This window comes from Camelus ferus, chromosome 27 (genome assembly GCF_009834535.1).
Source record: "Camelus ferus isolate YT-003-E chromosome 27, BCGSAC_Cfer_1.0, whole genome shotgun sequence".
Taxonomy (NCBI): Eukaryota; Metazoa; Chordata; class Mammalia; order Artiodactyla; family Camelidae; genus Camelus; species Camelus ferus.
Window position 1 is genome coordinate 11,694,573 of NC_045722.1, and position 27,373 is coordinate 11,721,945.

Below are 27,373 nucleotides of genomic sequence, written 5' to 3' on the forward strand. Positions count from 1 at the left end.
CATTATCCAAATATGTTCTATGCACCACTCTGGCATTTGTGCCTAAATATGAGCCATATTGATCCCTATCCATATTTCTGTTAATGCAAAGTCAGTTTTTCCTTCCTTTCTTCAATAACTTTGACCAGAAAACTTTATGGAGTGACTATGTCAGGTCTTGGGCCAAGGGAGAAAGACTCGGAGATAAATAAGGCACATTCCCTTCAAGGACCTCACGGTTTCATAGGACAGGTTATAATGTATATAATATACTTGTGTATATGTATGTACATGCTTGTATATCACAGTGCTGTAGTCTGATGCTTGAGTCCCCCAAATTTGTATATTGAAATCCTAACCCCTACTGTGATGATAATTGAAGGCGGAGCTTTGGGGAGGTGATTAGGTTACCAGGGTGAGCTCTCATGATTGAGATCAGTGCCCTTATAAAAGAGACCCCAGAGAGCCAGCTCGTGCCTTCTGCCATGTGAAGACATTGTGAAAAGATGGCCATCTAGGAAGTGGGCCGTCACCTGACATTGAAACTGCTAGCACCATCATCTTGAACTTCCCAGCCCTCAGAAACATGAGAAATAAATATCTGTTGTTTGTAAGCCACCCAGTCTGTGGTATTTTGTTATAGCAGCCTGAATGGACCAAGACACATAGAGGATAATAGTTGGAAGGGTACCCTCCAAGACACTGACTGTGCTTACCTGTTTCCTTCTGTACTTTAGTGCTCTTTAAAAATACTTTTTTTTTTTTTTTAATTGGCATGTGTTACTGGGGCAGAAGGGAGACCAGTGAAGAGGCTTTGCAGTGGCCCAGGCAAGAGACAGTGGTGGCTTGGGCAGCAAGGCTGTGGAGGACAGAGTTGCCTGGACTGGGAACTACTGAGGAGGGGAAATCAGGGCTTGATGGTAGGAGAAGAGAGCAGTCAAGATAGCTTGAGTGATGATGGAGTGGATTGTGGGTGGATGCTGGGGGGCGTGGAGAGTGTTGCGATAGAGAGGTAGCAATGGCGGGAAGAGGGACGGTCTGCACCTGAGAGAAAGAACAAACAGATGAACGAACGAATAGCGGTTTATCTTTAGGCCACTGCTAACCAGTCTCAGGGTTCGAAAATCCACCCTCCCTTCGCGGAGCGAATAAGTCTCCTGGTTGGTTTTCATTATCTCACTTGTTACAACTTGCATTATGACTTAGGTGCCCCGCTCCATGAGCTGGTGGGCTTCTCCAGCTCAGAGAATCAGGCCGGCCTTGTTGGTCGCTGTGTCCCCAGAATTCGGCAAGTCTGTCTCAGGGTGGGCGCGCAGCGCTTGGGACCCCGGGCGGTGCTGGAGGACCCAGGGCGGGGAGCCCCCATCCTCAGCCCAGGCCACGCCCAATTCCCCGCCCCTCATGTCCCCGCCCCGCCCCGTCTGCGGACAGACTCTCCGGCGCCGCGCGGCTTGCGCCTCCGCCCCCGAGCGCCGGGCGGGCGGGGTTGCTGACGAGGGGCGGGATGTTTTGGTGGGCCCGGGTCCTGATGACGGCATCCGAGCGCGCCTCGCTGGGGCTTGGAGCTAGACTGCACAGCCGGGGGCTTACGCTCACCCCCTAGCAGGTGGGTGTGGGCCCCAGATGGGTGGAGGTCGAGGACCGGGATGGAAGGGGCGAGGCACACGCTCGCCCCCTCCCCTATGCAGGCCGGGGTCGGGTGGCACTGGGAGTCGGCAACGTCTGGGGAGCCCTGACCGAGCACGAGGACCCCTCATCCTTGCTTTCGAGCTTTCTGGAGGCCCCTCTCTGGGCGAGCAGGAGCCTCCCCTTCCCTAAGTCCGTGGCCTGGGGCCAGCTTTCCGGGCCTGGCCCGGAGGAGCGAGCCCCCGCGCTGTGAGAGTCGGATCCTCATTTGTAATCACTTCTTCAAACTTTCCTTGAGCTCCTTCTGTGCCAGTCGCCTCCGAATCCCTATCCCCTACCCCGGGCGCCCGACCGCACCGGTGTTGTTCGGGCGCCTTCGGTGCAGGGAACGCGGTGGCCCGAGCCGGGCAGCGGAGAAGCCGGGGCCATACGGGACTGGAAAAGCTCAGGGTGAGGGGTGCGCGAAGGCGCCCACAGTAGTGCGTGGCAGTTACTTCTGTGTCCCTAGGGCTGGGCGCCCAACAGGGACTGAATGATTGAATGAAAGAACGAACCGTTATTTTTGCTTAGAGAAGGTAAATAGTGAAAAAGTGCTATGATCCTGAGGGTGGGGAGTGTTGAGGACTGCGGTAAGATAAGGGAGGATAACCTTGGTGAAGATTATTCATCACTATTGGGCAGCTACTAAGCTTCGGATCTTGTGCTGGGTGCTGAAGATGCAGAACGAAGGGGACAGGAGGATCCCGGCCTCACAGCTCCCGTTTTGGGAGGTGGGGAGAGACCAGGGAGTAGTCCGGCATTTGCAAGGGAAGGGAATGGTCAGTGGCTGATGGCAGCACCTCAGGCAATTGTGTGTGTGTGTGTGTGTGTAGTGGTTGGGGCACAGAGCAGAGGCCCTTCCCTGAAAAAGATGGGACCAATCTAAACCACGAAGGCTGAGGAGTCCTGGGCAATACTGAGTGTGTTGCAGGCAGAGAAAGGTGAGGAAAGGCGTACGGGAGGTAAATAGTCAAGGCAGAAGGGGCTTGTTGAAGTATTTTTTCCTGTTAAGGCTTTGAATCTCTAGGGCATTGGGGAGCCTCTTTTGCTTCTTTTGGGGGGATTTTAAGCAGGAGAGTGACATGATTGTATTTACATTTTTAAAATATTCCCCTGGTTGCCGTGTAGGAGGGCGCAGGGAGACTCAGGTCAGTGAGGTCAATGCCATCCTGTCAAGATGGCGGCAGCCAGAACCAGGGCTTTGGAAATAGGATGGAGAGAAGCAGGTGAACTTGGTATTTAGGAGGTGGAATTGGCAATATTTGATGGTGGGGCCTTGGTCTCAAAGGATCTGCTGACTTTTTTGAAGAAGGTGGAGCAGAGGGTGTGAGGTGACAAAGGCAGAGACAATGAAAAAGTGGGTGTTGGGGAAAAGAGATCCCTGGTGTGGTGCTGCTTGTATGCATGTGTGTCTGTGTCTTCCTTCTAGGAGATGGGGTCACAGGGGAAGGATGCAGCTGGAACACAGAAGCCCTTGGATGTCAAGTAGAGGAGTTAGAACCTTATTTTGCCAGTGCTGGGGGCCATGAAATGTTACTGTGGAGGACTATATCATGGCCCTTGCGGCATTTGGGCACCAGGATGGAGCACAGGATGTTCCAAACTTTGAGCACCCTCTCTTTTATCCCTCCAAGGTCAGGAGCTATAGGATCTGGCTCCAGGTCACCTGTAAGGTGAGTCCAGGTGCTGATGGCAAGGACTTCTTCCTCTCTCCACAGGGCTGGGAGCAGCCGTCTCTCAACATGGGGCTGGAGGCCCAGAGGCTGCCAGGGGCCGAGGAGGCCCCAGTGAGAGTGGCCCTTCGAGTCCGCCCGCTGCTGCCCAAGGAGCTGCTGCACGGACACCAGAGCTGCCTGAGAGTGGAGCCGGGGCATGGCCGAGTCACCCTGGGCCGAGACCGCCACTTTGGCTTCCACGTAGTGCTGGATGAGGATGCCGGGCAGGAGGCTGTGTATCAGGCCTGCGTGCAGCCTCTTGTCGAGGCTTTCTTTGAGGGCTTCAATGCCACCGTCTTTGCCTATGGTCAGACAGGCTCCGGGAAGACGTACACCATGGGGGAGGCCAGTGTGGGTAAGTGACCCTGCTTGAGGCCCCATGCCCATATTGAGGGGCCTCAGTGTCTCCTGAATCTCTGCCCCTGCCTTCTTGCTGCCATTCCCTGTTGAAGATGGGGATGCTGGGGGCGGGAAGTCAGGGTTCCTAAGATCTGCAGCCCAGGATGGGACCAGCTGTGTCAGTGGGCTGGGCAAGGCAGGAAGGAAGAGTCCTTGGATGCAAGTGGCCTTCTTGGTTCCATAGAGATGGGGCCACACTGTCCGGTTCTGGGGACCTCACGGGGAGGAAGGGCACAGGGAGTTGCCTTGTCTCTGGAGGTTGTCAGGATGGCTGCCGAGGGTCAGGAATCCGTGTTCCAGTTGGAGTGGTTGGAATGGGGACTGTCCTGGAAGAGATGAGCTTTGGTTGCTGCATAGAAGGGAAGCGGGCTGGTTCCATGAGGCTCTAGAGCAGAGTTTTGGGAGAGATGCTTTGGGCTAACTGAAGGAACTGCCTCCTTTTCAGGAGTAGTGCCTTCTCTTAGGTTATAAAAGTGTACATGTTTGTTGTGGAAAATTAGGGAAATGCAGAAAAACAGATATATAAAATAAAACTTCACTTGCTAATTGCATTTCAGAAATCACTCACCCTGTTAGCATTTCAGTTTCTTTCTTGGTGAAAATTATTATACTTTAAACAAATGGTATTAAAATTTAAAAAAGGGAAAAAGAGACAAGGGAAAAATGGTGTTATGTTTTACCCACTCTTTTGTATCCTTTTTTATTTTCTTAACAATACATCACGAACATTTCTACATATCATTAAATATTCTTCAATCAAATTTTCATGGCTGCCTGGCATGCCATTGTGAATATAAGGTAACTTATTTAACCAGATCCCCTATTGGATGTTAGGATGGACACTTAGAATGTTTGCATTTTTTTTAAGTCATGAAGAAGAGTGTGCTCTGAACATCCTCTTATTAATTCCTTGGAATAAACTTAGGAGGTCCTTTAGGTAACTGAGCATAGACTATGGTAATGAGTCCCCAGGAGTAATCAAAGGGTAAGTGACCGTCTGGCAGGTTGTAGTAGAGGGCATGCTTACATCATGAAAGGGGATAGTTGAGTCTTGAGAGGTTGCTTCCAACTCTGAAATTCTGCCTGACCACCCTGGAGCATGGCCTGGCTTGGGCTACCGAGCCCATCCTGCCCTCTGCTGCTGCCTCTTCCACATTGGAGCCCCATCCTCCAGTTGCTGGCAGGAGCTTCTGAGCCTTGTGGGTGCCATGTCCAGCTGCAGGCCTGGTGGCAGGAGGCCCTGCAATGTCTCCCCAGCCTCCCTTCACGAGGATGAGCAGGGCATCATTCCACGGGCCATGGCTGAGGCATTCAAGCTGATTGATGAGAATGACCTGCTTGACTGTCTGGTGCACGTGTCCTACCTGGAAGTGTACAAAGAGGAGTTCCGAGACCTGCTGGAGGTGGGCACTGCCAGCCGTGACATCCAGCTTCGAGAAGATGATCGTGGGAATGTTGGTGAGGAACTCCTTGGTCCTCCACTGGCTGGGAGTGGGTACCTGGCTTGAGGAGGTTTCACCTACTTAGGGTGGCTTATCTGTCCTGCGCAGGGTACCTCCTAACTGGGAAACCCAAGCCCTGGAAGATTTTGCTTTTGTTTCCCTTGTCTCCACTGAGTTCAGGGTATACTTGTGTACCTAGAATGAGAAGCATTGAGGTGGGCTTGGGGGAATCTGGAGCCCCTTAAGCCCCAACCAGGATGAGCAGGAACCACCCCCTCCCCAGGCGTGGGGAAGGGGCCCTTGAGTCAGGAAGAGCTGTAGAGGACCAGCCCTGCTCTGCCTGCTGTCCTAGCTGGTGAGTCTCAGGCTGCCCCTGCCCTGAGCTCACTGCCTTCTGTGCCTGCAGTGCTGTGTGGGGTGAAGGAGGTCGATGTGGAGGGCCTGGACGAGGTGCTGAGCCTCCTGGAGATGGGCAATGCAGCGCGGCACACGGGGTCCACACACCTCAACCGCCTCTCCAGCCGCTCACACACTGTCTTCACCGTGACCTTGGAGCAGCGGGGGCGCGCCCCCAGCCGCCTGCCCCGACCTGCCGCGGGCCAGCTGCTCATCTCCAAGTTCCACTTCGTGGACCTGGCGGGCTCAGAGAGGGTGCTCAAGACGGGCAGCACAGGCGAGCGGCTCAAGGAGAGCATCCAGATCAACAGCAGCCTCTTGGCGCTCGGCAACGTCATCAGCGCCCTGGGTGACCCCCAGCGCCGCGGCAGTCACATCCCCTACCGGGACTCCAAGATCACCCGGTGAGCCGCCAGATGACCATGGAGAAGGGGCCCCGAGCGCCACACTAGTTTGTCATGGCTCCTGTCTGGCATCTGGGGGTAGGGGGAGGCGACTGTGGGATGGATCCCCACCTGGCTTCTGGGGCTCGCTGTCCACCCAGACGGGGTATCTGGCCCACGGGGAACCACGCCGAGGGTCAGACCTGATTTGCGGTCTGGACCTCTGGCCCTGGCACTCTGGGGCCCCTGACACGGCTCGCCTGGCGTCCTCAGGATCCTTAAAGACTCACTGGGCGGGAATGCCAAGACAGTGATGGTCGCCTGTGTCAGCCCTTCCTCCTCTGACTTCGATGAGACCCTCAACACCCTCAACTACGCCAGCCGCGCCCAGAACATCCGCAACCGCGCCACTGTCAACTGGCGGCCAGAGGCGGAGCGGGCGCCGGAGGAGGCAGTGGCCGGTGCGCGGGGGCCGCCACGGCACCGCTCGGAGACGCGCATCATCCACCGTGGCCGGCGCGCCACGGGCCCTGCCGCCGCCGAGGCCGAGGCCGCTGCCCGCCTGGGTGCTGAGTGCGCGCGTTACCGGGCCCGCACCGACGCCGCTTACAGCCTCCTGCTTGAGCTGCAGGCCGAGTCTGGGCTGCCCGGCGCCGCTGCCCGCAAGGTGCGCGACTGGCTGTGCGCCGTCGAGGGCGAGCGCAGTGCCCTGAGCTCCGCCTCTGGGCCCGACAGTGGCATCGAGAGTGCCTCGGCGGAGGAGCAAGCCACGCAGGGGCCCAGCGGGCGAAAGGTGGCCAAGGGCCAGGTGTGGCTCCTGGGAGCCGGGGATGGAGAGGCGGGGAGTGGGAGGGATGGGGAAAAAGATCTTCACACAGCCAGCTGTGCCCCATTAGCAGAGCACATTCAGGATTTAGAGGCTCTTATGCTGATTATCTTGATCACTTTCCTTAAGCTCACCGAGTCTCAGGGCCTCTATCTAAAGGTAGGGATAACATTAGTATCTACCTCCTGGGGATGTTGTAAGGGCTGAAGTTGTAACAAGTGCCCAGCACGCTGGTGAAAGCTAAGGTGTTCTTAATAATAGTGGTGATGTAATAATTGCTAATGAAAATATGGTTAATAATTACAAAAGATGGCCCAATGGCTTGCAGAGGGGACCGCAAGCCAGGTGGGTTCTGGAACCCCTAGTGCAGGCAGGGCTTGGAGCAGAGTAGCAAGCAGGACTAGAGGAGCCCCTGGCAGGGCAGGGAGGTGTCCCAGGGCCAGGCAGGCTTGTCTTGCCAACTTCTGTCCCTGAAGCTGCTCTCCCTGCCCCATAGGAAGACGAAGGGGCACTGCAGCTGCTGGCCCTGCAAAGCCAGGTGGCCCGACTGGAAGAGGAGAACCGAGACTTTCTGGCTGCGCTAGAGGATGCCATGGAGCAATACAAACTGCAGGTGAAGCCACCCCTCTTCCACAGTGGGAGGAGGGGCACTTCCGTTAGGAGTTGAAACTAAGAAGCTGAGCCTGGGGATGAGAGGAAGTTAGCCAGGGCAGGATTCTGGCAGATTGAGTAGAGATACGGGGTGCACAACATGAGCAACAGTGTGGAGATGAGGAACAGGTTGGTGCAAGTGGGTGTGCGGGGTGGTTTTGAGCATGGACGGGAGGCAGGACTCGAGAGACAGCAGGGTGAAACTCCAGAGCGCTCCCTTTTTGGAGGGGGTACTTAACCTTACCCAAAGTAACTGGGTCAGCGTTGCTCTTGGCGCCCTCTGGTGGCAATAAGTGGCATGGACGTGGAGGATTGGTGTGGAGGGAGAGTTAGGTAGGATGTGGCAGGATGAATGAGATTGAACCTGACCTAATACAGTGTGTGGGAAGGAGGGACACCATGAGGTGGTCAGAGGTATTTTTGGTCCTCCTCTATTTTTGCCCAGAGAGAGCGGGGTGGCCTCAGATGTGTTCTTCAGTTTCTTACACTTCTACCTATCAGCATCCCTGTACCTCACCTCTCCCACATCTGCATCCCTCATCAGCACCTTGACTGTGTCTTACAGAGTGACCGTCTTCGTGAGCAGCAGGAGGAGATGGCAGAGCTGAGGTTGCGACTAGAGCTGGTGCGGCCTGGTTTGGGGGCCCCAGGGGTCCTGCAGGGCCTGCCTCCTGGGTCCTATGTGCCCCGGCCCCACACAGCCCCTCTGGGGGGTACCCACAACCATGTGCTGGGCATGGTGCCCCCTGCCTGCCTTTCTGGAGATGAAGTTGGCTCTGAGAATTGGAGAGAGGTGAGGAGATGGTGAGGCTGGGTGTTTGCTGGGCCTGTTGGCCTAGGCAGGCTTGGGCAGGGGAAAGGTGATGCTGGGGAGTGTGTTCCTCATCCCATGTTCACATGGGACCAGCCATGAGAAGCCCCTTTTTGGTGTCCCTAGAGGAAGCACCAAAATTTGGGTAACTCAGTGGGCCTCTCAGAAGGATCTGGTTTCATTGAGATTTCTGGAGTAGCTGGAGATTGCTTGGCTTCCAGTACTGAATGGAAAGCTTGCATACCTCCAAAGATGTGGAGCTTATCACCTCTGAGGCCATCTTCTCTGTCTTTGGATGCCTTTCTTTGCAAGTTCACTTTTCCATGAGCTCTGATCTTCTCCTTGAGTCTGGTGTCCTGCTTCTAGTTCTCTCACTTGGGGCCTTTGGACAAAGGCTGTTCTTGCATCTGCCTGAAAGCTCTGGGTCATCTGAGCTCTAAAGGCCAGAGGGACTGAGGCAAGGGAGGATGTGGGTTTGTAGAAGTCTGTTATGCCCCCTCCACTCTGGGGGGGTGTTGTTGGTGAAATAAGGCTTGGGTGCTGATGACCTGTACACAAGATTGAAAGGGCAGATTGTCTCCTGAGAAGGGCCAGGTGCTATGGGAGCAGAGAAGGGGAAGGAGGAAAGAGAAAGCTCCTGCTCCAACTTGAGACTGAAAAGGTGTCGTTTGAACTAGATCTTAAAGGTAAGGGAGAGTGAAGAGGTAGGGATGTGAGGAGGTCATGCAATGTAGGGCATAAGTGGGAGCAAAGACTTGATGATGGGAAATGGCTGATGGAGAATGCCCTGGAGGCTTCCTGGCCTGAAACCCTGGCATCCCCCTCACAGGTGGCAAATGGTAGGGAGGCTGGAGCCAAGTTGCCGGCAGAAGTAGACAGGCTGGGAAGTGGCTCTTCAGTTGCATCAGAGGAAGAGCAGGAGGAGGAGGAGGAAGGGGAGGAGGAGCCGCCTCGACGGACTCTGCACCTGCGCAGGTGAGTGGGACCTGCTGCCCACCTGACAACGACCAGCTCAAGGAGGAGGATCCTACTGTGGTCTCAGGGTGCCCTCACCTACATCACCATGGCTGGCCCTTGGGCAGGGACTGTGGGCTCTGAACCAAGGGTTGTCGCTGGGATGGGTGGGCCCAGGCCTCCTGGTTCTGAGCCCTTGGTGCCCCTAGCTGCCCTGTGTCCTCTGAGCTTAGCCGCTGGCCTCAGAGTTCTGCCAGACTGGTACCCTGGGGTTATAGTGACCCTGGGGGATGGAAGGCCTGGTGGTGTCTCTTCCCCTCCTGGGCCCAGGAGGTGGCTGAGCTGGGCAGGGTCTGGGGAGGGGTACGGACTCCTTCTTCTGCCCTCCAGGAACGGGATCAGTAAGTGGAGCCAGAGGATGGGGGCCCACCCAGGCAGTCTACTTAACAGGAAGGGCCCAGAGCTTTGCCTGGAGGAGCTGGGTGCAGCCATCCTGGGGCCCAGAGGTGAGCTGGCTGGGGTGCATAGATGGTTCTGACCCCTTCTCCCCTTCATGGTCCTGGACTGGCCACCTTGGATAGTCCACACATCCCTGCTGCCCCTGGCCAGTGCATGCCCCTCCCCTCCTCTCTCTTCCTCTGTCTCCCCAACTGTCAGATGGGGCTGTGGCCTTGACAGTTGTACTATTACAGTGGTTGGTGAGAGCAAGGCCCCAGCTCGGCCCCGCCAGGCCCCCGCTGCCTCTGAATGGCGGCTGGCCCAGGCCCAGCAGAAGATCCGTGAACTGGCCATCAACATCCGCATGAAGGAGGAGCTCATTGGCGAGCTGGTCCGCACAGGTGAGGGGGTGGGCTTTGGGGTGGGCCTCCCACATGAGGGTGGTTAGGAGCAGGGTACAGATGGCTCAGGTTTGGTAACCAGCCCAGCTTCTTCCAGCTGTGTAACCTTGAACAGGTAGGACAACCCCTCTGTGCTTTAGTTTTCTCATCTCTAAAATGGACATAGTAATTGTATCTGCTTTATAGGTTGTTGAAATTAGTTAATTCAGGTAGAGTGCTTAGACTAACATTCAGGAAGCATTACCCATTATTATTATTTATCAGTTTTCTGCTGTATCAGGCACTGTGCTAGGCACAGGATCTCCCAGTTCTGGGGAGCAAACAATAACCTCAGATCATGCTACAGCTACTACTGGTGATATGGGTGAACAGGCAGGGGACGATTTTTGGTGGTGACCAGTTGAACATTTTTATTTTAGTAGTTATGTATTTATTTACTACAAAATGCTTTGGGAAAAATTTCAGACAAAAGAGAAGGAGAGACAACTGCAGTGGGGCCCTACACAACCATCATCAGATTTAGCATTTCCAAGCTTTGCCCACATTTGTTTCATCCCTCCCTTTTGCCTTTGCTGAAATATTTTGAAGCAAATCCCAAACATTATGTCATTTCATCCCTATACATTTCAGTTTGCCTCTTTTTGGACTTTTAACCAATATGCCATCAGCACATCTTAAAAAACAAATAGCCTCCCAATGCCCCGAGCAGAAGCAGTTCTTCAGCAGTGTCTGTGTGCAGCTCCAGACTTGTCCACACATTGTACTTGCTCGTTAGGTCTCTGAAATCTCCCTTCTCTCACCTCTTCACAGTCATCCTGTAAATGTTCCAAACTTCGAATGTTCTGGGTTTGCCTGTTACCTTCCTTGTGGTGCCATTTAGCTTGCTCCTCTGTCTTCCATATTTCCTGCAAATGGTAGTTAGCTCTAGAGGCTTAGTTGTATATGGGCTCAAGGTATATATTTACTTTAGCATATATTAGGTAAAAATAAAACTAGTTAACTCGTAATTTCTCTGGGCCACGGCTGTGGATAAGGCTATTTTTAAAAATGAATCAATTTAAAGAAAAATATTAAGTAACTCCCGGGGGTACAAAGGCATGGTAGAATCCACGTAGGTGTCCAGGCTGCCCAGAGGGATGAACCAATGATCCCCTGCGGGCAGAGGGGCTGCCTGTGCTGACGCGGCCCTCCTTTCTTCCAGGGAAGGCGGCCCAGGCCCTGAACCGCCAGCACAGCCAGCGCATCCAGGAGCTGGAGCAGGAGGCGGAGCGGGTGCGGGCTGAGCTGAGTGATGGCCAGAGGCAGCTGCGGGAGCTTGAGGGCAAGGAGCCGCAGGATGCTTGCGACCGTTCCCAGCTCCAGGAGTTCCGCAAGAGGGTTGCTGCCGCACAGAGCCAAGTCCAGGTCAGTGTCAGGACCCCAGGGGTGGTGGTTGCAGCCTCCCAGGCTGGGGTCCTGAGATCAAAACATGGGAGTCCTGGAGCCCGAGCTCACTGTGGAACCTGTGGATGCTGAGGCCCTCACGCCCCAGCCCTGGCTGCCGGTGCTAACGCCCTCTTGGTCTCCCAGGGTGAGGCTGGTATTAGATGGATGTTGGCAGTGCTAGAGGTTGGCTCAGCTTTAAACACAGCAGAAGCAGGGGAAGGGGCCTATCTGAAGACAATCTAGGAGACCAATGAGAGGGTGAGGGGTGGGCATCGAAAGAAATGGCACCTTTTTTTTTAAACTCCATCATGTAGCCCCCCTCCCTCCATCCCATGGGTCTACCCTTCTAGCTCCATTCACTCCCCTCTCCATCCCATCATCCCTCTGTCTGTCCACCCACCAGTCCATGTGTCTGTCTAACCCATCTGTTTATCCCTTTATCAGTTGATGTGACTAACGGTCCATTTACATGTCTATCCATTTGTCTTACTGTTCGTTTCTATCATCCTTGCATTATCGGTCCATCCTGTGTTTTACCTTTATGTGATCCTGTCCATCCATCCACGCTTCCATCCACATATCTTTGCAGCTGTCCATCCATCACTCATTCCTTCTTTCTCAGTTCAGGTGTCCAAGAGACAGTACAGTGGAGCTGTCAAGAAAACAGGTTCTGGAAAAAAAAAAAAAAGAGCACAGGTCCTGGAGCCTGACTGCTTGGGTTTGAATCCTGGCTCTGCCATTTACTAGCTGAGTGACCTTGGTTAAGTTTCCTAAGCTCTCTGTGCCTCAGTTTCCTAATCTGTTAAGTAGGAATAATACACATTTCCATAAGATTGTTGGGTTTATTTTGCATACAGAGAACACTTGGTATAGTGCCTGGTCCACAATCCATGTCATGGTAGCTACTATTAGTAGTCTTTTGATCCACCTGTTTTCCCCTCTGTCTGTCCCTATTTGTCATCCTTCCATCCTGCCCACCCCTATTGAGTCCCTGTTGAGCCCTGAGCAGCAGCAGGTGGCGCCAGGCTCGCAGCAGCCCCTGTGCGTGGCCCAGCGGAGGCTGTGATGGTCCCAGGTGCTGAAGGAGAAGAAGCAGGCAACGGAGCGGCTGGTGTCGCTGTCGGCCCAGAGCGAGAAGCGGCTGCAGGAACTCGAGAGGAACGTGCAGCTCATGCGGCAGCAGCAGGGGCAGCTGCAGAGGCGGCTCCGTGAGGAGACAGAGCAGAAGCGGCGCCTGGAGATGGAGATGAACAAGCGGCAGCACCGTGTCAAGGTCGGGTGCTCGGCCGAGTTCGGTGCCTGTGTCCCGGCCCTGGAGGCCAAGCTGGGGGCGCAGCCAGGGGAGCCCAGGCAGGCTCTGTCCTGGTCCCAGTGCTTACAGCCACCTGACCTTACTAAGGGGGTCACTGCGCCTCCTTGAGTTTGTTTTTCACCTGAAAGTGAGGAGAGTTATAGGAAACTCAAGGCTAGGGTGAGAATTCAGTGAATAATACAAGGGGACTGGCATCTTGTAAAGATTTGCTTCCGTTTTCTGGCCCCCAGTGAGCGGTGGCGAGGCTGGGGGACTCTGCACAGGGCTATCTCGGGGGCAGGGCAGGCACTCCTGCGGGCTTCGGGGATCACAGGGACTGGGAAGAGGCTGGCACCACTCACGGCCCTGCCCACTGAGCTTCTCACCCTGCATATCCCCAGGAGCTGGAGCTGAAGCACGAGCAGCAGCAAAAGATCCTGAAAATCAAAACAGAAGAGATTGCGGCGTTTCAGAGGAAGCGGCGCAGCGGCAGCAACGGCTCTGTGGTCAGCCTAGAGCAGCAGCAGGTGGGGCTGGGGCTGAGCCTGCACCCCCAGGAGCACCCACAGCCTGGCTGGGCAGCCTGGCCAGTTGCTAGGGTCCCCTGGGGGTCAGCCGGTGGGCATACCATTCTCCCTATCTGACCCGGGTGGCCACCCACACCACCCACACAGCCAGAGGCAAGAGCTGAGTTCCCTCCCCACCTCCCGCGCTGTCCCTCAGAAGATTGAAGAGCAGAAGAAGTGGCTGGACCAGGAGATGGAGAAGGTCTTGCAGCAGCGACGGGCGCTGGAGGAGCTGGGGGAGGAGCTTCACAAGCGGGAGGCCATCCTGGCCAAGAAGGAGGCCCTGATGCAGGAGAAGACGGGGCTGGAGAGCAAGCGCCTGCGGTCCAGCCAGGTGAGACCCTGTCAGGTGAGGTCCAGCCAGGAGAGAGCCTGCCAGCTGACTTTCTGCCAGGTGAGATCCAGCCAGGTGAGATTCCATCAGGTGAGGTCCCTCTGTGTAATAACCCTGCCAGGTGAGGTCTAGACAGGTGAGGTTCTTGCAGGTGGTGGCCCTTCCAGGTAAGTTCCAGACAGGTGAAGCTGTGTCCTACTGGGCTATATCCTATGGATTCCTCAAGAATTCTAGGGTTTGAAGGTGTCTGTGATGCAGATTTTGATGTATGGGTAGAGGAACTTCTGCAAGTACCTATCCCACAGTTCATTTCACCTCATCACCCTCCTGCTCTGGGACTGTGCAGGTGGAACAAGGAGCTGCAGGCATAGACAGGTGGTACGGCCAGAGAAAGGGCCTTCACTGGCGTTGGAGGCAGAGGAACCTGGACCCCCCTGCCCCAGCTCTACTTCATTGCTCCCTCTTAAGTAGGAAGCTTCTGAGCCAGTGTCCTTCTCTGTCAAATGGAATCAGTGTTGCTATGAGGATTAGAGAGAGAGGGTGTGTCACACACAAAGCCCAGAGCCTGTCCCAGGAGCAGGTGCTCCGCTGGGCTGGATTCCCACAGGGTTTCAGACCCTCTCCTGCCATCATGGAGTCCGAGGGGGTTCAGGTGCTGCTGGATTATCGGGCATTTCCCTCAGCCGCTAGAGCCCTCGCTTCCTCCCACATCAGGTTCCTGGAAGGACCTTTGGGGTTTGGCCACTAATTCCCCATAATTCCCATCACAAACTCATGTTGTGTCATCTCTGTGACAGGCCTCCACCACCCCACTCTGCCTTTGCCTCTGTCATCCCCTCCTTGTCAGGACTCCCCTTTCCACTGGCCTGCAGGATTCTCCAGGGAAGGACCCACCTCATCCTTAGCATCCAATGGCCAGACTGGGCCCCCTTAAGGATGGGGCCTACTCCTTCCCTAATTGCTGGTGGTGGCCCCCCCAGGCCCTCAGTGAGGACATTGTACGAGTGTCCAGCCGGCTGGAGCATCTGGAGAAGGAGCTCTCCGAGAAGAGCGGGCAGCTGCGGCAGGGCAGCGCTCAGAGCCAGCAGCAGATCCGCGGGGAGATCGACGCTCTACGCCAGGAGAAGGACTCGCTGCTGAAGCAGCGGCTGGAGATCGATGGCAAACTGAGGCAGGGCAGCCTGCTGTCGCCCGAGGTGCGTCCCCATCCACTCACTTCCCTTGGTCCCCCGGCCCCCGCTGTGCTGAGTGTCTGCCTTGCTGCTTTGGGATGTACATTCCTCCTGTGTGCTAGCTCACAAAGAGCATGGGGACTGCCCTCCTGTCCACCTGTCTGGCACACATTTGGGCCTCACTGCCCTCTCAGTCCCGCCCAGCTGGACTCCAGACTCTTCCTTTGTCCTGCATCATGTTGACTGTGTGCTCACACCTCTCAACTCCCTGCACAGGATGAGAGTTGGGGCTACATCAGCGCACCTCGTGGCCATCTATGTTTTCCTTCCTGATGGCAGAGAAGGCCTGTGTTAAGAGAAACTTACCCCAGCAGACCCTGTGTGCCTCTGATCCCACCAACTCTGTGATCCCATCTCTTCAGTGCAGAGTGTCCCGAGCTTCCTGAATGCAGGTCACTCCAGAGGCCTCGCACTTCAGAGCAGCCTCTTAGGAAAGCCCCGGCCTCCCCCAACCCCGGGGTCCAGGCTGTGATGGCACCATCCCTGTTCTGCCATCGGGGGCAGTGGCGCCTAGCTTGACTTGCTGACTGCATGCTCAGGACAAGGAGATACACAGGGCTTGGTTGTGGCTACGTGAGACCATCATGAGTCTGCCTAGGGCTCTTGTCTTTCAGGGAGCAGGCATCCCATGTGCAGGAGGCCAGTACTCCCCCTCCACACGTCCCTGTGTCCCTTCAGGAGGAGAGGACACTGTTCCAGCTGGACGAGGCCATCGAGGCCCTGGATGCTGCCATCGAGTACAAGAACGAGGCCATCACGTGCCGCCAGCGGGTGCTACGGGCCTCGGCCTCCTTGCTGTCCCAGTGCGAAATGAACCTCATGGCCAAGCTCAGCTATCTCTCGTCCTCGGAGACCAGAGCCCTTCTCTGCAAGTACTTCGACAAGGTGGGTCACCAGTCCACAAACCTCTGCCTCCTTCTGGAACTCGTGTGAGGGAAGCAAGCTCCAGAGAATGACTGATTTCTTCCCGGGTGGGAGGACAGAATCAGGACCAACTCTAGTCTTCGGGGCTCCTTCAGACTCTCCTCTTTCAAGCCTATTTTACTTACTGAAACTAAGACCTGGTTTCCTCCAACCTCCCTTTCCGGTCTGATTGCCACCTTCAGGGTGGCTCTTGCCCAAAACAGTGGTTGTCAAAGGGGTATGATTTTGCCCCCGCCCCGGACATTTGGCCATGTCTGGGGATACTTTTGGTTGTCGCAATAGTTAGGGTAGAGGCCAGCAATGCACTAAACACCCGACACACAGGACGGCGCTGACAACCAAGAAATATTAGGCTCAAACCGTCACTAGTGCTGAGGTTGAGAAATCTTGGCCTCCTTAAAATCCCAGTTTGAGGCTCTGCCTTGAAGCTTCTTAGTGTGTGATTAAGGGTTTTGAGGCAGGGATGGCAAAAAAGATTCGTCTTGAGAGCCAACTCTAATCATTTGGAAATCGCTGCCTAGAACACTGTTGAGAAGGCGTCTGAGGCCAAATCCTGGCTCAGCAGGAGAGCCTGGTGATTTCTCAGTGACATCTGCAGTGGGACAGTGGTGGTGGCAAGTTGGCCAAATACCCGCTGTCCCTGGTTGAGGATTCCCTGGGTGAAGGGAGCCAACACTGGGAGCTGAGCTGGCTGTCTTGAGACAGGTGGTGACACTCCGAGAGGAGCAGCACCAGCAGCAGATTGCCTTCTCGGAGCTGGAGATGCAGCTGGAGGAGCAGCAGAGGCTGGTCTACTGGCTGGAGGTGGCCCTGGAGCGGCAGCGCCTGGAGATGGACCGCCAGCTGACCCTGCAGCAGAAGGAGCATGAGCAGAACATCCAGCTCCTCCTCCAGCAGAGTCGAGGTGAGGCCCCGCCGGCCGGACTCGCTCATGGGCCCCGCCTGCCCACAGCCCCTCACCACCCTCTTTCTGCCTTTCTCCTCTAGACCACCTTGGTGAAGGGTTAGCAGACAGCAAGAGGCAATATGAGGCCAGGATTCAAGTTCTGGAGAAGGAGCTGGGTCGCCACATGTGGATAAACCAGGAACTGAAACAGAAGCTGAGTGGCATGAATGCTGCAGGCCAGAGCAGGGGTAATTGTGTGCCATCACCAGGCTGGCTCATGCTTTGTTCTGCCTTCCTTTGACATCAGGTTCTCTTTGTTTTGAGCAAAGCTTAGAAACCACTCTAATTGCAGCTCTTGGGTCATTTCATAGGTTAATTATCATGCTGGGGCTTTGGGAGGCTAGGACTTCAGGAAGGTGCTGCTACTTCCATTTCTGACAAGGGTGTTGTTGTTCCCAGTGACAGGTGGGGAGAAGAGGACCCTGTGCCTGGAGAACAGACCAGCCCCTGTAAGTGAAGACGAGCCCCACCCAGCACCTGAGCCACTTTGGCATCCCCCCTTCATGGAGGGCGCCCCCCGCACCCGGGAGGAGACGCGGGACTTGGTCCACGCCCCGTTGCCGTTGACATGGAAACGCTCGAGCCTGTGCAGCGAGGAGCAGGGCTCTGCAGAGGAGCTGCGGCAGCGGGAGGCCACTGAGCCCCTGGTGGGGCGAGTGCTACCTGTGGGTGAGGTGGGTCTCCCCTGGAACCTCGGATCCTTGCCCAAGCCCCGGCGGGACCTGCGAAGGACCAGCCCAGGGATGATTGACGTCAGGAAAAACCCCCTCTAGGCTCTTGGGGCAGAGCTGGCCTTGGAGGGAGCTTGGAGCCTGCTGACAGCTGTGCCACCTGCACTTGCTTCTGTGAAGGTGTCCTTACCTCAAACTCTAAATCAGGTCCTGATCTAATTGGAGTTAACAAATCTGGGCCACAGCCCAGAACTGGACTCAAGTCACTTCTTAAAAAAGATGCAGGTTCCTACCACTCACTTCCATTAAGCTGCGGTACCCGATTGCCACCTTTTGGCTTGAGTTTCAGGACTGTTCCAGTCTTAAGCCTATGTGTATGCATTGGTTCTGCGGTTCAGCCAAGGCCTGTCACAGAACAGTCAGTGGCAACAGGGTTGTGGTTTAAATGGTCTTATGTATATGGGGGGAGCTGGGAAGCTTAGCAGTTTTAGGATTTTCTAAAACCATTTTGTAATAAATGACAATAATCTCTGGAGGGAGAAATGGGAGTTTCTAGGGTCTGATTTACAAGAGCAGAATAGGACTCAGATTTGGGGACACAACAAGCTTGAAAGCTTTTCAGAGACGGTGAGACAGCTCTGAATCAGCCTTCATGGTTGGCCAGGCACCTGGCCAAACTCGACAGCAAGCTGGTGCTCTGGGTGGGTCCAAGACTCAAGTGAGTCTCCCTGTGAATGGTGGGAACAGTGCCATGGACTGGCTGGCTTCCAGGGCAGACGCTGAGATGTGACTGCTCCGGAAACCACTGGAGCTGGACCGGTGTTGTAGTTAAGCTCAGGCTGGAACAGTATGCAGAAATACCCTGAATGCTAAGTAGCTAGAAATGATTTTATTGTTAGACAGAGAATGCAAAACATTTATTCTGCCCCCATGACACAGTCTTTTACTTTGTGTAAGCTGCTTCCATCTCCAAGCACTGCCTCTGTCTTGGGGTTCCAGGCTTACAGCAGCTCTGCGAGGGACCTGTGTAACAGTCCTCCCATCTCACAAATGAAGCAGTGTGGTCTGACTTACCACAGTCATGGTTGGGGTGGGGCTAGAAGGGGATCTTGGTCTCAGTTCCTTATTTGGTTCCTGACTCCCAGGCTGCCTCTGGGTTCTACCACCAGCTGTACCACTTCCCTGACACAGGGCAGGCATCGTGGATTAGGGCTGGGCTTGGGGGTGGATGGATCCCACAAGGGGGATTTGAAAACTTGAAGGCATTCTAGTAGGAATCTGAAAGCTGACCACAGTCAAGGAGGCTTGGGACCAGGCCCCCAGTTTCTTTGTGCCCTTGGGGATCTGGCTGACCTTACCTTCATCCTTTAAATTTCCTCAGTTCCATTAAGCCCTGGTTATTCCTGTTTCTGTGCAGGAAGCTGAGAGTTACATATGATGAGCAGACCAGTGGTGCCATGGCTCAGATGAACCCAGTTTCTGGGTACGTTGCTAAGAATTCCCTTATGGTATGTGTCTGGAATTCCTTATACGTCCAGAGAAGACTGCTCTCAGAGAACCTCTCCTGTCGGGGAGTGCACTGTTTGTGGCTCTGGGCAAGCTCAGTAGTGTTTGTAGTTACAGGTCCCCCAACCAGTTCCATCCTAACTAGCTAATCAGCTTCTTCCGTGTATAAGTTCTGCTGATGGGGCGTCTCCTGGAGAATGCTCGGCTGAAAGGAGAGTCTTCTGTGGTGGGAGGAAATACATCCACATCCTCATCTAGAAAAAGGCAGAAAGACTCAGCATGTAGGAAGAAAATGGGCTTGAACTGCATAGGGTTACATGTGAAGATGGACTTAAGAAAACCAGCATTGCTTGTAGGCTCTCATCCCGCAGAAACATTACCTCTACTTTCTATAAGGCTCTCCACCCTGACACCGACAGCAACACGTAACTGCAGACGCAGAGTACCCGTGGCACTTCGGTTTGATAGTTGGCACGTTCTTTTTTGTCTCAGATGTGTGAGGTTTATGCTATTTTGCATGATTTATATCATGGTCTTGAGGGAAGAGAACCACCGAAGACCCCCTGCTTCCTGCACTCCCCCCGCTTCCCTTCTAGCAGCAGCAGGAAACCTCTCTAACCGGTGTAGTTAACAGGCTCAGTACTGTTCTGTTCCAGGTGGGGTCCAGGGGAATCCTAGTCTGAAGACTGATTACAGCAGCCAGGCCTTTCAGCCTGAACACACAGAAACTTGGGAGTATAAGCCCCGAGGGGCAGCAGCTGGCTCCACACCTATCACTGGCGTTGCTCTCCCCCCTCAGCTCCCAGGGGCCGCAGACGAGCACTAAGTGGTTGTGTGCCTGCTTCTGTCACTGTCTTCAAGAAGCTGAAGTAATTCGGTAGGATTTGGAGGTTTCTGTTTAGATGCAGAGAAGCCCTAATAATGGAGTTTCTCTGGGAAGGGCACATGTCACTGCAGGGATAAAAATCATCCGTCCCACACTCGGGCAGTCCCTACGACTCCAAGATTCAACTTCTTAAAAATAAAAACCCTGCGCTAACTTGAGAGTCACCCAAAGGATTCAAGTTTGATCCTGGTAAAGCCTCCAGGACCTTCAACAAATTACCTCTGGCGTCTTTATACTGAGAGGGCGTTTTCCCCTGAAAAAGCAGCGGAGAGTGGGTCAGCGCCTGCAGGCCGCTGGCAGAGAGGCAGCTCCGCATGGCACAGCCGGGAGGCGGGGTGGCACCTAAAGGGACGGCACAGTCAGCACAGCCCCACAGCCGCAGGACGGAAGCCCGAGCCTTCCTGAGAGGCATCTCCTCACCGCCTCCTCCCCAGTACCACGGACAGAGCCATGAGGCAGCTAACTCACCTGAAACAAACACCTCGTCATCTGCCACAGAGGGGAGCTGTCGCACACCCGTGCCTGGGGACCTCTCTTCACTCCTACTGACTTCAGAGTCTACTCTCTGCTTGTCACAGACTCTTTTGGCTTGACACTCAGCTTCCTCCTTGGCAGAAAGCAGTCTCTTCCTGGATCCCAAACCAGACTGTCCCCAGAAGAAGGCTTCCTCGGCCTTAGGCACACTGTCCCTTGGAGGCGACTGGTCTGGCAGCTGACACACTCCCTCGAGCTCAAAATCCCCCAGGATGGCAGTCTTGGTGATGCTGAGTTCAAGGCCTCGTTCCTTTCCCTCCAGCTCCAGCAGTGACACAGCCCCAGGAAGCTCTGTGCTGACCTCGCTCCTCCCGGCAGAGGAACCGAGGCTGCGGTCCACCGCCCTCTTCCTCCGGGGCCAGTCTTTAATTGTGTCCGGAGTTGTCTTCCCGCTGTGCTTGGGGGATGGTGTCCAAGGAACCCCAACATCTGTCTGAAACGGAGAGGGGGTACTAGAGGGGCAGCGGGTTGGGGTACAGGACTGGCAGATGTAGGTCTGTCCCCCGCTCTTGCCAGGGGTGCTGTGCGAGGGGCAAAGGCAGGGAGGTGACAGGTAGGTGGCTTCGGGTTTGCCTGAGGACTTGCTGGCCCTGGGCATGCCGAGACCACGGAGGGAACTCTCCTCTCCCAGAAAGCTCTCCTCCCTTTGCAGGGGCTCAGCTTCTGACAGAGGGCTGGGGTCTATCTTTTTAATTCGAAGCTTGGGAAGGCCCGAAGCTTGCATCTCCAGCTCAACCTCGTAGGTCTGTGGGCTAGCAGAGGCTTCAGAGAGCCAGGTTGACGCCTGCAGATTCTCCAGTTGTGCAGCAGCCTGGCGCTGCCTCCTGTCTGCGGTGCAGCGCAGGTCATAGGAGGGTGTCCAGGGAGAGCAGGGCTCAGAGGAAGGAGAAGAGGGAGGAATCCCCGGATTGCACAGAGAAGGCTTCTCATCTGCAGCCAATGTCCCTGACCCCTCACCTTCTTCCACTGGTGAAGTGTTACTACTGAAGTTATCACCGCCATGGCGCTCAGCTTCATCCAAGAGAGTAAGATACTCCGAGTCTCCTGCAATAAGCAGAGGAGGGGATGTACACCAGTCACTTGCGAAGCCAGTCGCAGGGTAACTATGTCTTTCAGGAGAGAGGGTCACTTCCTTCCGGTTCTTTCTAGTGTCTGTGACGGCAACTGGGTTGTCGGTTACGGCAACCCTCCAGGCAGCAGAGCTGTTAGGCTGGCCCTCCAGGAAGCTTCTTTCAGGATCAGTGGTCTTTCTGTGCCTTTTGCCAATTTTAGAAGGGGGTGGAGGGGGTCGGGGGTCGGATTTAGCTATCTGTGAGGCTTTGAGGGGAGTTGAGGGAGCAGGACAGGAGGGAGATGTGGCTACGCTGGATGACTGCCGGGCCTCTTTCCAATCCAGTTCTCCAGGGGAAGGAGACTCTCTAGAAAATTTCCCAAATGGACTCTTCCTGGAAATACCACATAAAGGAGAGGTAATAGAATTCTCTGTGGAAATCGGTGGGGAACAAGTCAGAGTTGTGTTCCCTGATCTCTCTGGGGTTCTGATAGCTGCATCCTTCCACTTCTGCGCCAGCTCCTCTGCCTGAGAAGCTCCGGGGCCACAGAGGAGCTGGCCTTTCTGGTTTGGAGGTGTGCCCACGAAGGCAGCTTCTCTTGGCACCCCCGAGGCTGCTCCCCTCAGAGGTGTTTGAGAGTATCTGACGGGAGTCAGACACTCACTCCTGGTCTGGGAAGCTGACGAAACCAGGGCTGCTGGGCAGGAGGTGCTTTCTGGATTAGAATTCATCAAACGTGGCCAAGGAGAGTTCTGCAAAAGCCTAGGTGGCTGACTGCCTGGCCTTTGGGGAGTTCTCGGTATCATTTCAAGAGGAGAGGTGCCCCCTTCTGCCAGGGAGCGTCTTCTCTGGGGAGTGACTTTTGGTTGAGATGGTGAATCCCAGCTGTGTGAGGAGTCTTTTATGGACTCCTTAAAAATGACCTTTTTGGCAGGGGTCATTTCTGCAGGGGATTTTCGCATCCTCTCAGGGGTGCACAATGGAGTTGGCGGTGTATGAGGGAATCTTCTTGGTGTAGCTTTGGAAGAGCTCGGAGATTTCCAGGAACTCTTCTCAGGAGTCTGTAAAGAAAGATGCTTATTTCAGTGCTTGAACATCATAATCTGTATCTCTAAAGAGTGTTTTATTAATCTCTAAGATGATTAAAAAGGCAAATGGGAGATTTATAGTCAGCCAAAGGAATGACCTTAAATTGGATTTCATATGGTGACACGTTTCCACTTTCAAAACATGACCCAGATTTTACTTGTCCACTTTTTCTAGCACCAAGCACTGTATCCAGTTAGTTTCTTCTCCTAAGACAAATATTTTTTTTCCTCCCCACCTAGACAAGTAATTTTAACACTTCACATACTACAGCTAAAACATGCTTTGTCTCTAAATATATCACACCACAACTATTTCTGATCTTCGTCTACAGTAGCCTCTAGGTGCCACATCATCTGCTGTTCACCCACATTCAACATGTGCTTGTAAGTACCTACTATGTGGCAGGCAGTGTGTGTGTGGGAGTGGGCTGGGGGATGAGGTGGAACATGGAATATACGGATATTTAAGGCACAGCAACAAAGACAACATCTCAGAAAGGACACCCCCCCCCCAAATTTCCTTCTTGCAAAAATGCAGTTAAATATTCCAACAGGAAAGTGGTCAGACACCTATCGTTTATACAGTCTTATCTGATCAGCTCAGGGGAATCCTGGTCTAGTTGGCATTTCATGTGGGGTATAGACAGATGATAATACCGTGTGGCCAGTGCAACAACAGGGGCGTGCACGAGGCAACATGGGAGCACAGGGAGGGCTGGCTGTCTAACCTAGTGAGGGGAACAGGGAACAGGAATAGCAAGTCATGTCCTAAAGAATGAGTGTCAGCACCTGAAGAGAAAAGATGGGAAAGTGGGGGAGAGGGAGCTTTGGGCATAGAAAACAGTATAAGCAAACGCACAAAAGCCAAAGACAGTTGTGTGCATCCCGAGGCTGCTGGGAAGGTGGAGTGTGAAGTGGAGAGGGGTGAGGGCTGAGGCCGGCCAGGCCAGCAGGGACCAGCCCACAGAGGCCCTTGCCTACCCAGGGAGGAGACAACATTGTCCTATACAACTGTGGTTTTCAAACCTTTCCCACAGTTCCCTCCACGTCTTCCCCCATTCTCGAAGCAGTTTTTTTGGGTTTCCAAACAAAAATTATTTTTGAATACAGGTTTCATTTTCGGAAAACTTTGAATATTCAGTTTTAACAGATGAAGAATGTGGTAGAGCTCCAAGCAAAGTGATGGGGTAAGAGGAGCATCTATTGGGGTCATAAAGTTGTCACTCTGACCTCTGGGGGCAGGATGGATTTGAGAGGGAAAAGGCTGTTCAGTTGTTCCAGGCAGAACTGAACAAGGGCAAGTACCGCAAGGATAGAGAAGAGGGAATGGGTGTAAGATAGTTTGTCAATAAAATGGGCAGGACCGGTTGATTCGCCAAGCCCGAGGAGAGGGAGAAGTCCAGGTTTCTAACACGGGCGACTGGGTTGAGTGGGCAATCCAACAGATAAAAACGATACTGCACGTTTCAGAAACATATATATGTACTGCCTAACATAAATGGTAGATGAAGCCAAGAGAGCAGATGAAACCTTTCTCTCTTCTCACCACCGCCTTGGCCTCAGCCAAACCGCTGCCGTAAGTCCCCATACACCCAGTAATCACTCACTTGAGTCACCCCAGCCACTTCAGATCTCTTTTACCTTCTCTTCCCTGATGGACTCAGTGGGCTTCCTTGTCCATGTCTCCATGTTCCCCAAACTATACTATTTTAAACATCATAGTAGTTTTGTACCTGATAAACTGTAGGTATTTCAGAACCCAATGCGTTTCTTGAAGGCCTTTTAGTTTGAGCTGAACCCTTCTCGGGGGGACTGATCATCTCAGACATTGCCCCGAAAAGAAGCCTCTTGGGAGACCGAATACTTTGGACTAGGGAATTTTCTCTTTGGTCTGCAAGTCAAAAACAGTGACAATATTTAATTCTTTCAACTCCTGCCTTCCCAATACTCATAAAACAGCCAGTCCATACAAAAAAGATGACAATTTTTTAGAGCAACTGGGGGAAATCCCACCTAATTATGAAAGCAAGGGCAATGACTGCTGCTCTCCTGAATTTTAAGACTGCACATTAAGCCCAGCCCCTATGTTAGGAGATGTAGGCAACTGAAATAATTGAATTTGCAATGACAAATATAAAAAGACACATCTGACGATCTAAGCCAATAATGGATAAAAGAATGAAGCACATACAAACACATCTTCTGCCTGAGGACACCTTGCTGTAGTATCTGAACATGTGGTAGAAATTATAGGTATTTCCTCTTGAATGAATGAATTACCTACAAAGATACTTTGCATAACTAACCATAGGAGCCCCTCAAAGGGATGACTCTGATAATGGTGGCAATGGATTCTTCATCTGGTCATCATCACCCTGAACCTCCAATATGTACATATACCTATTCTACTCCTCCAGTGTCAAGAAAGAAAATGTCAAACTTCATACTTTTCCCAAAAACACTTCCCACAAAGTTCACGTGGACCTCTGAAACAGGCAGGTAAGTGTGTTACCTGACTTGACTTGCTGGAGTGAGTGAACTCTTTGGATACTTCGAGACTTTGGTTGAGACACAGAGTAGAAGGAACCAGAATTTGTCCTGCTGAATGACAACTGCTTGATTCGAGGACTTCGTCTCAAACTTACTTCTACAAAACCAGAAAGAGATGCAAGCTTGGCATTTCCCCACATATGAAATAGGCAACACTCATGTAACACCATGTACAAGATGGAAATTTGACAAGCTATTAGCTTTGAGATCTCTGAAGTGTTGTGACAAAGCTAAGGGGGATATAAGAGGTGACACCAACAAAGCACAAAAAACACCAATCCACCAGTCTGTAACCTGCACAAGTCTCATAATCTGCTGCCCTTAAGCATGATGTAGAGTGGAAAAAGATTTGTAAAGTATACTGTGACTTCTGTTAAAAATTTAAAAAACTTAAAAATCACAGCTCTCATATTTATGTTACATATATTTATATAGGAACAACACCTATATTATTAAAGCTAAATGTTAACAAAGTATTTCTGAGTTATGGGATTACCAAGTGATAATTAAAATTTTGTCTTCTCTCTGTTTTCTGGTTTTCCTACAATAAACAAACTACCTGATTTAAAAAAATAAGCTAGTGTTTGGAAACCCCTCCTTCATCATGTATAGTTTAAAAATAAGCCACAGTACTTTATATTAACATAGTAATTTAGTTTTCATTCTGAATCCCATTTCTACCGTTTAAAAATATTTCTTCTCCAGAAACTGTCCAGTACATTCTGTGTAAAAGACCACTCACCAATAAATATTTACTAGTGTACACTGTGGGCCCAGAGCTATCATAATGTCTGCAAAATATCTTAGGATATGCTGAGCAATAACACAAGAACAGAAAAGCTTTCACAGAAAGTAGGTAAAGCACAAAAACAAAAGTAGGTAATACCATTTTCTCCTTTTTCTGGGGACTCTTCAACAACATTAATATCAGGACCAGGATCAGCTGATCTTGAGGAACAACAAGCACAAGAATTATTCAACATCACTTGTAATCAACATGTATCAAAGAGATACAGCTTCTCACCTCACAAGGTAACAGAGACCACACGTGGTCTTAATGACACCACTGCTGGCAAGCACTCTCACACATTACGTCCAGAGTGAAATGGTTAGAACTTTTTTTTGGAAAGCAGTTTTACACCAACAAAATTAAAAATATGTGTATCTTCTGACCCACAAATTTTACTTCTTGCAATTTACCCTGTAGATGAATTTGCACAAGTGTGTAAACTCCGCACACAAATAATGTCCAGATGGAGCCCTGACAAGGAGTAGACGCACTTCTCCCTAATCTTATGTACAGCTACGAACCCTGGACGTTATATATAAAGTAAACAGAAGACTCTCAAAGGTGGAGAGAAGAGGCTTGGGACCTCAGGACTAAGGTGAGACAAGGCAGTGAGCTCCCGGAGTATCCTTTTTGCTTCAAAGATCCTGGATTGGGTGCTGAAGAAGCTGAAAACCCCAAAACACCAAGAAGTGCAGGCAAAAACTGCCGTAAGGAAAGCTAGCTCTCTCCAGCCAAAGCAGGAAAGGGGCACCCAAGCAAGACCAACTTTCAGGCAAGAACTGCCCTACTCCAAACCAAATGTTATGGAAACTGGTCCCATATCACACACCTGCCTGAACAGGCCAAGTTGGGATCCTAGACCTCCAGCCTTGCCTGGCAGTGAGACTCCCTCCTTCCCTCTGTCAACACACGAGCAGATTTTTAAATTGTGGAATATCCATTCAATGGAATACTGCTCAGCAATAAAATGGAATGAACTAGTGATATATGCAACAACATGGATAAATCTCAAAACAATTACGTCAAGTGAAAGAAAACAGACACAAAGCATATGTCCTGTATGGTTCTCCAACCTGCAAAGAGTTTATGGAATGTCTGTCTTTGGTTATAAGCAACACAGTTAAGACTTGAGTCATGAAGGTCATGAGAAGGGAAACGGTGGCCCACAAGATCATCAAGGAGGCTGTGTGGGTGTATGAAGAAGCTAGACAAGGATGTTGCTTGCTCACCTGCCCTTAATTTGTCTATGAAGCAATCTTCTGGAGATTTGCTTATGTACTGGAGTCTCAGCCACACTCTTAGTCAGCAGCTTGCGATAACCTAAAATGTAAACAATATATATTTCACTTAATCTTATCAAGGAGGAGAAGCAAGGCAAAGGGAGCAGTTAGAACTTAAATATGGTTTATAACTTAGCTAGAGGGGCTCTTAAAGGTTTTTTGATTATCTCTCTCTCTCTTTTTTTAAATGGATACTGGGGATTGAACCAGTACTCTTGCATGCTAAGTTAATTCTTTT

At 52.6% G+C, this 27,373-nt stretch overlaps 2 protein-coding genes across 6 annotated transcripts in view; one reads left to right on the top strand and one right to left on the bottom strand.

Moving 5' to 3' along the window:
- Nucleotides 1-1,430: 1,430 nt before the first annotated feature.
- KIF7 (kinesin family member 7) lies at nt 1,431-17,992 on the top strand. Of its 4 annotated transcripts, none has more exons than XM_032469437.1 (19): nt 1,431-1,585; nt 3,363-3,714; nt 5,016-5,216; nt 5,607-6,000; nt 6,253-6,787; nt 7,302-7,418; nt 8,022-8,249; nt 9,097-9,242; nt 9,612-9,727; nt 9,914-10,060; nt 11,262-11,464; nt 12,561-12,758; nt 13,178-13,303; nt 13,500-13,676; nt 14,657-14,872; nt 15,587-15,793; nt 16,538-16,736; nt 16,820-16,966; nt 17,178-17,992. In XM_032469437.1, exons 2-19 carry the CDS (start codon nt 3,387-3,389, stop codon nt 17,549-17,551), a joined length of 4,059 nt encoding a protein of 1,352 aa, XP_032325328.1. In that variant the 5' UTR covers nt 1,431-1,585; nt 3,363-3,386; the 3' UTR covers nt 17,552-17,992. The 4 variants fall into 4 exon arrangements, with proteins under 4 accessions (XP_032325328.1, XP_032325329.1, XP_032325331.1 ...); XM_032469438.1 differs by having other exon boundaries at nt 17,184-17,992; XM_032469440.1 differs by lacking the exon at nt 17,178-17,992 and having other exon boundaries at nt 15,523-15,793; nt 16,820-16,959.
- Nucleotides 17,993-18,332: 340 nt separating this feature from the next.
- The window catches only part of TICRR (TOPBP1 interacting checkpoint and replication regulator), a 36,094-nt gene continuing 27,053 nt past the window's right edge, over nt 18,333-27,373 (bottom strand). Inside the window, exons 16-22 of one of the 2 annotated variants that reach the window (XM_032469435.1) lie at nt 27,085-27,175; nt 25,952-26,013; nt 25,028-25,162; nt 24,249-24,406; nt 20,310-22,488; nt 20,061-20,183; nt 18,333-19,209 (exon numbers count right to left, since the gene is read on the bottom strand). In XM_032469435.1, coding sequence (XP_032325326.1) covers nt 19,097-19,209; nt 20,061-20,183; nt 20,310-22,488; nt 24,249-24,406; nt 25,028-25,162; nt 25,952-26,013; nt 27,085-27,175 — 2,861 coding nt within the window. In that variant the 3' untranslated portion in view covers nt 18,333-19,096. Of the gene's footprint in view, nt 19,210-20,060; nt 22,489-24,248; nt 24,407-25,027; nt 25,163-25,951; nt 26,014-27,084; nt 27,176-27,373 lie in introns of both variants that reach the window. The other variant, XM_032469434.1, reaches the window with a different exon arrangement.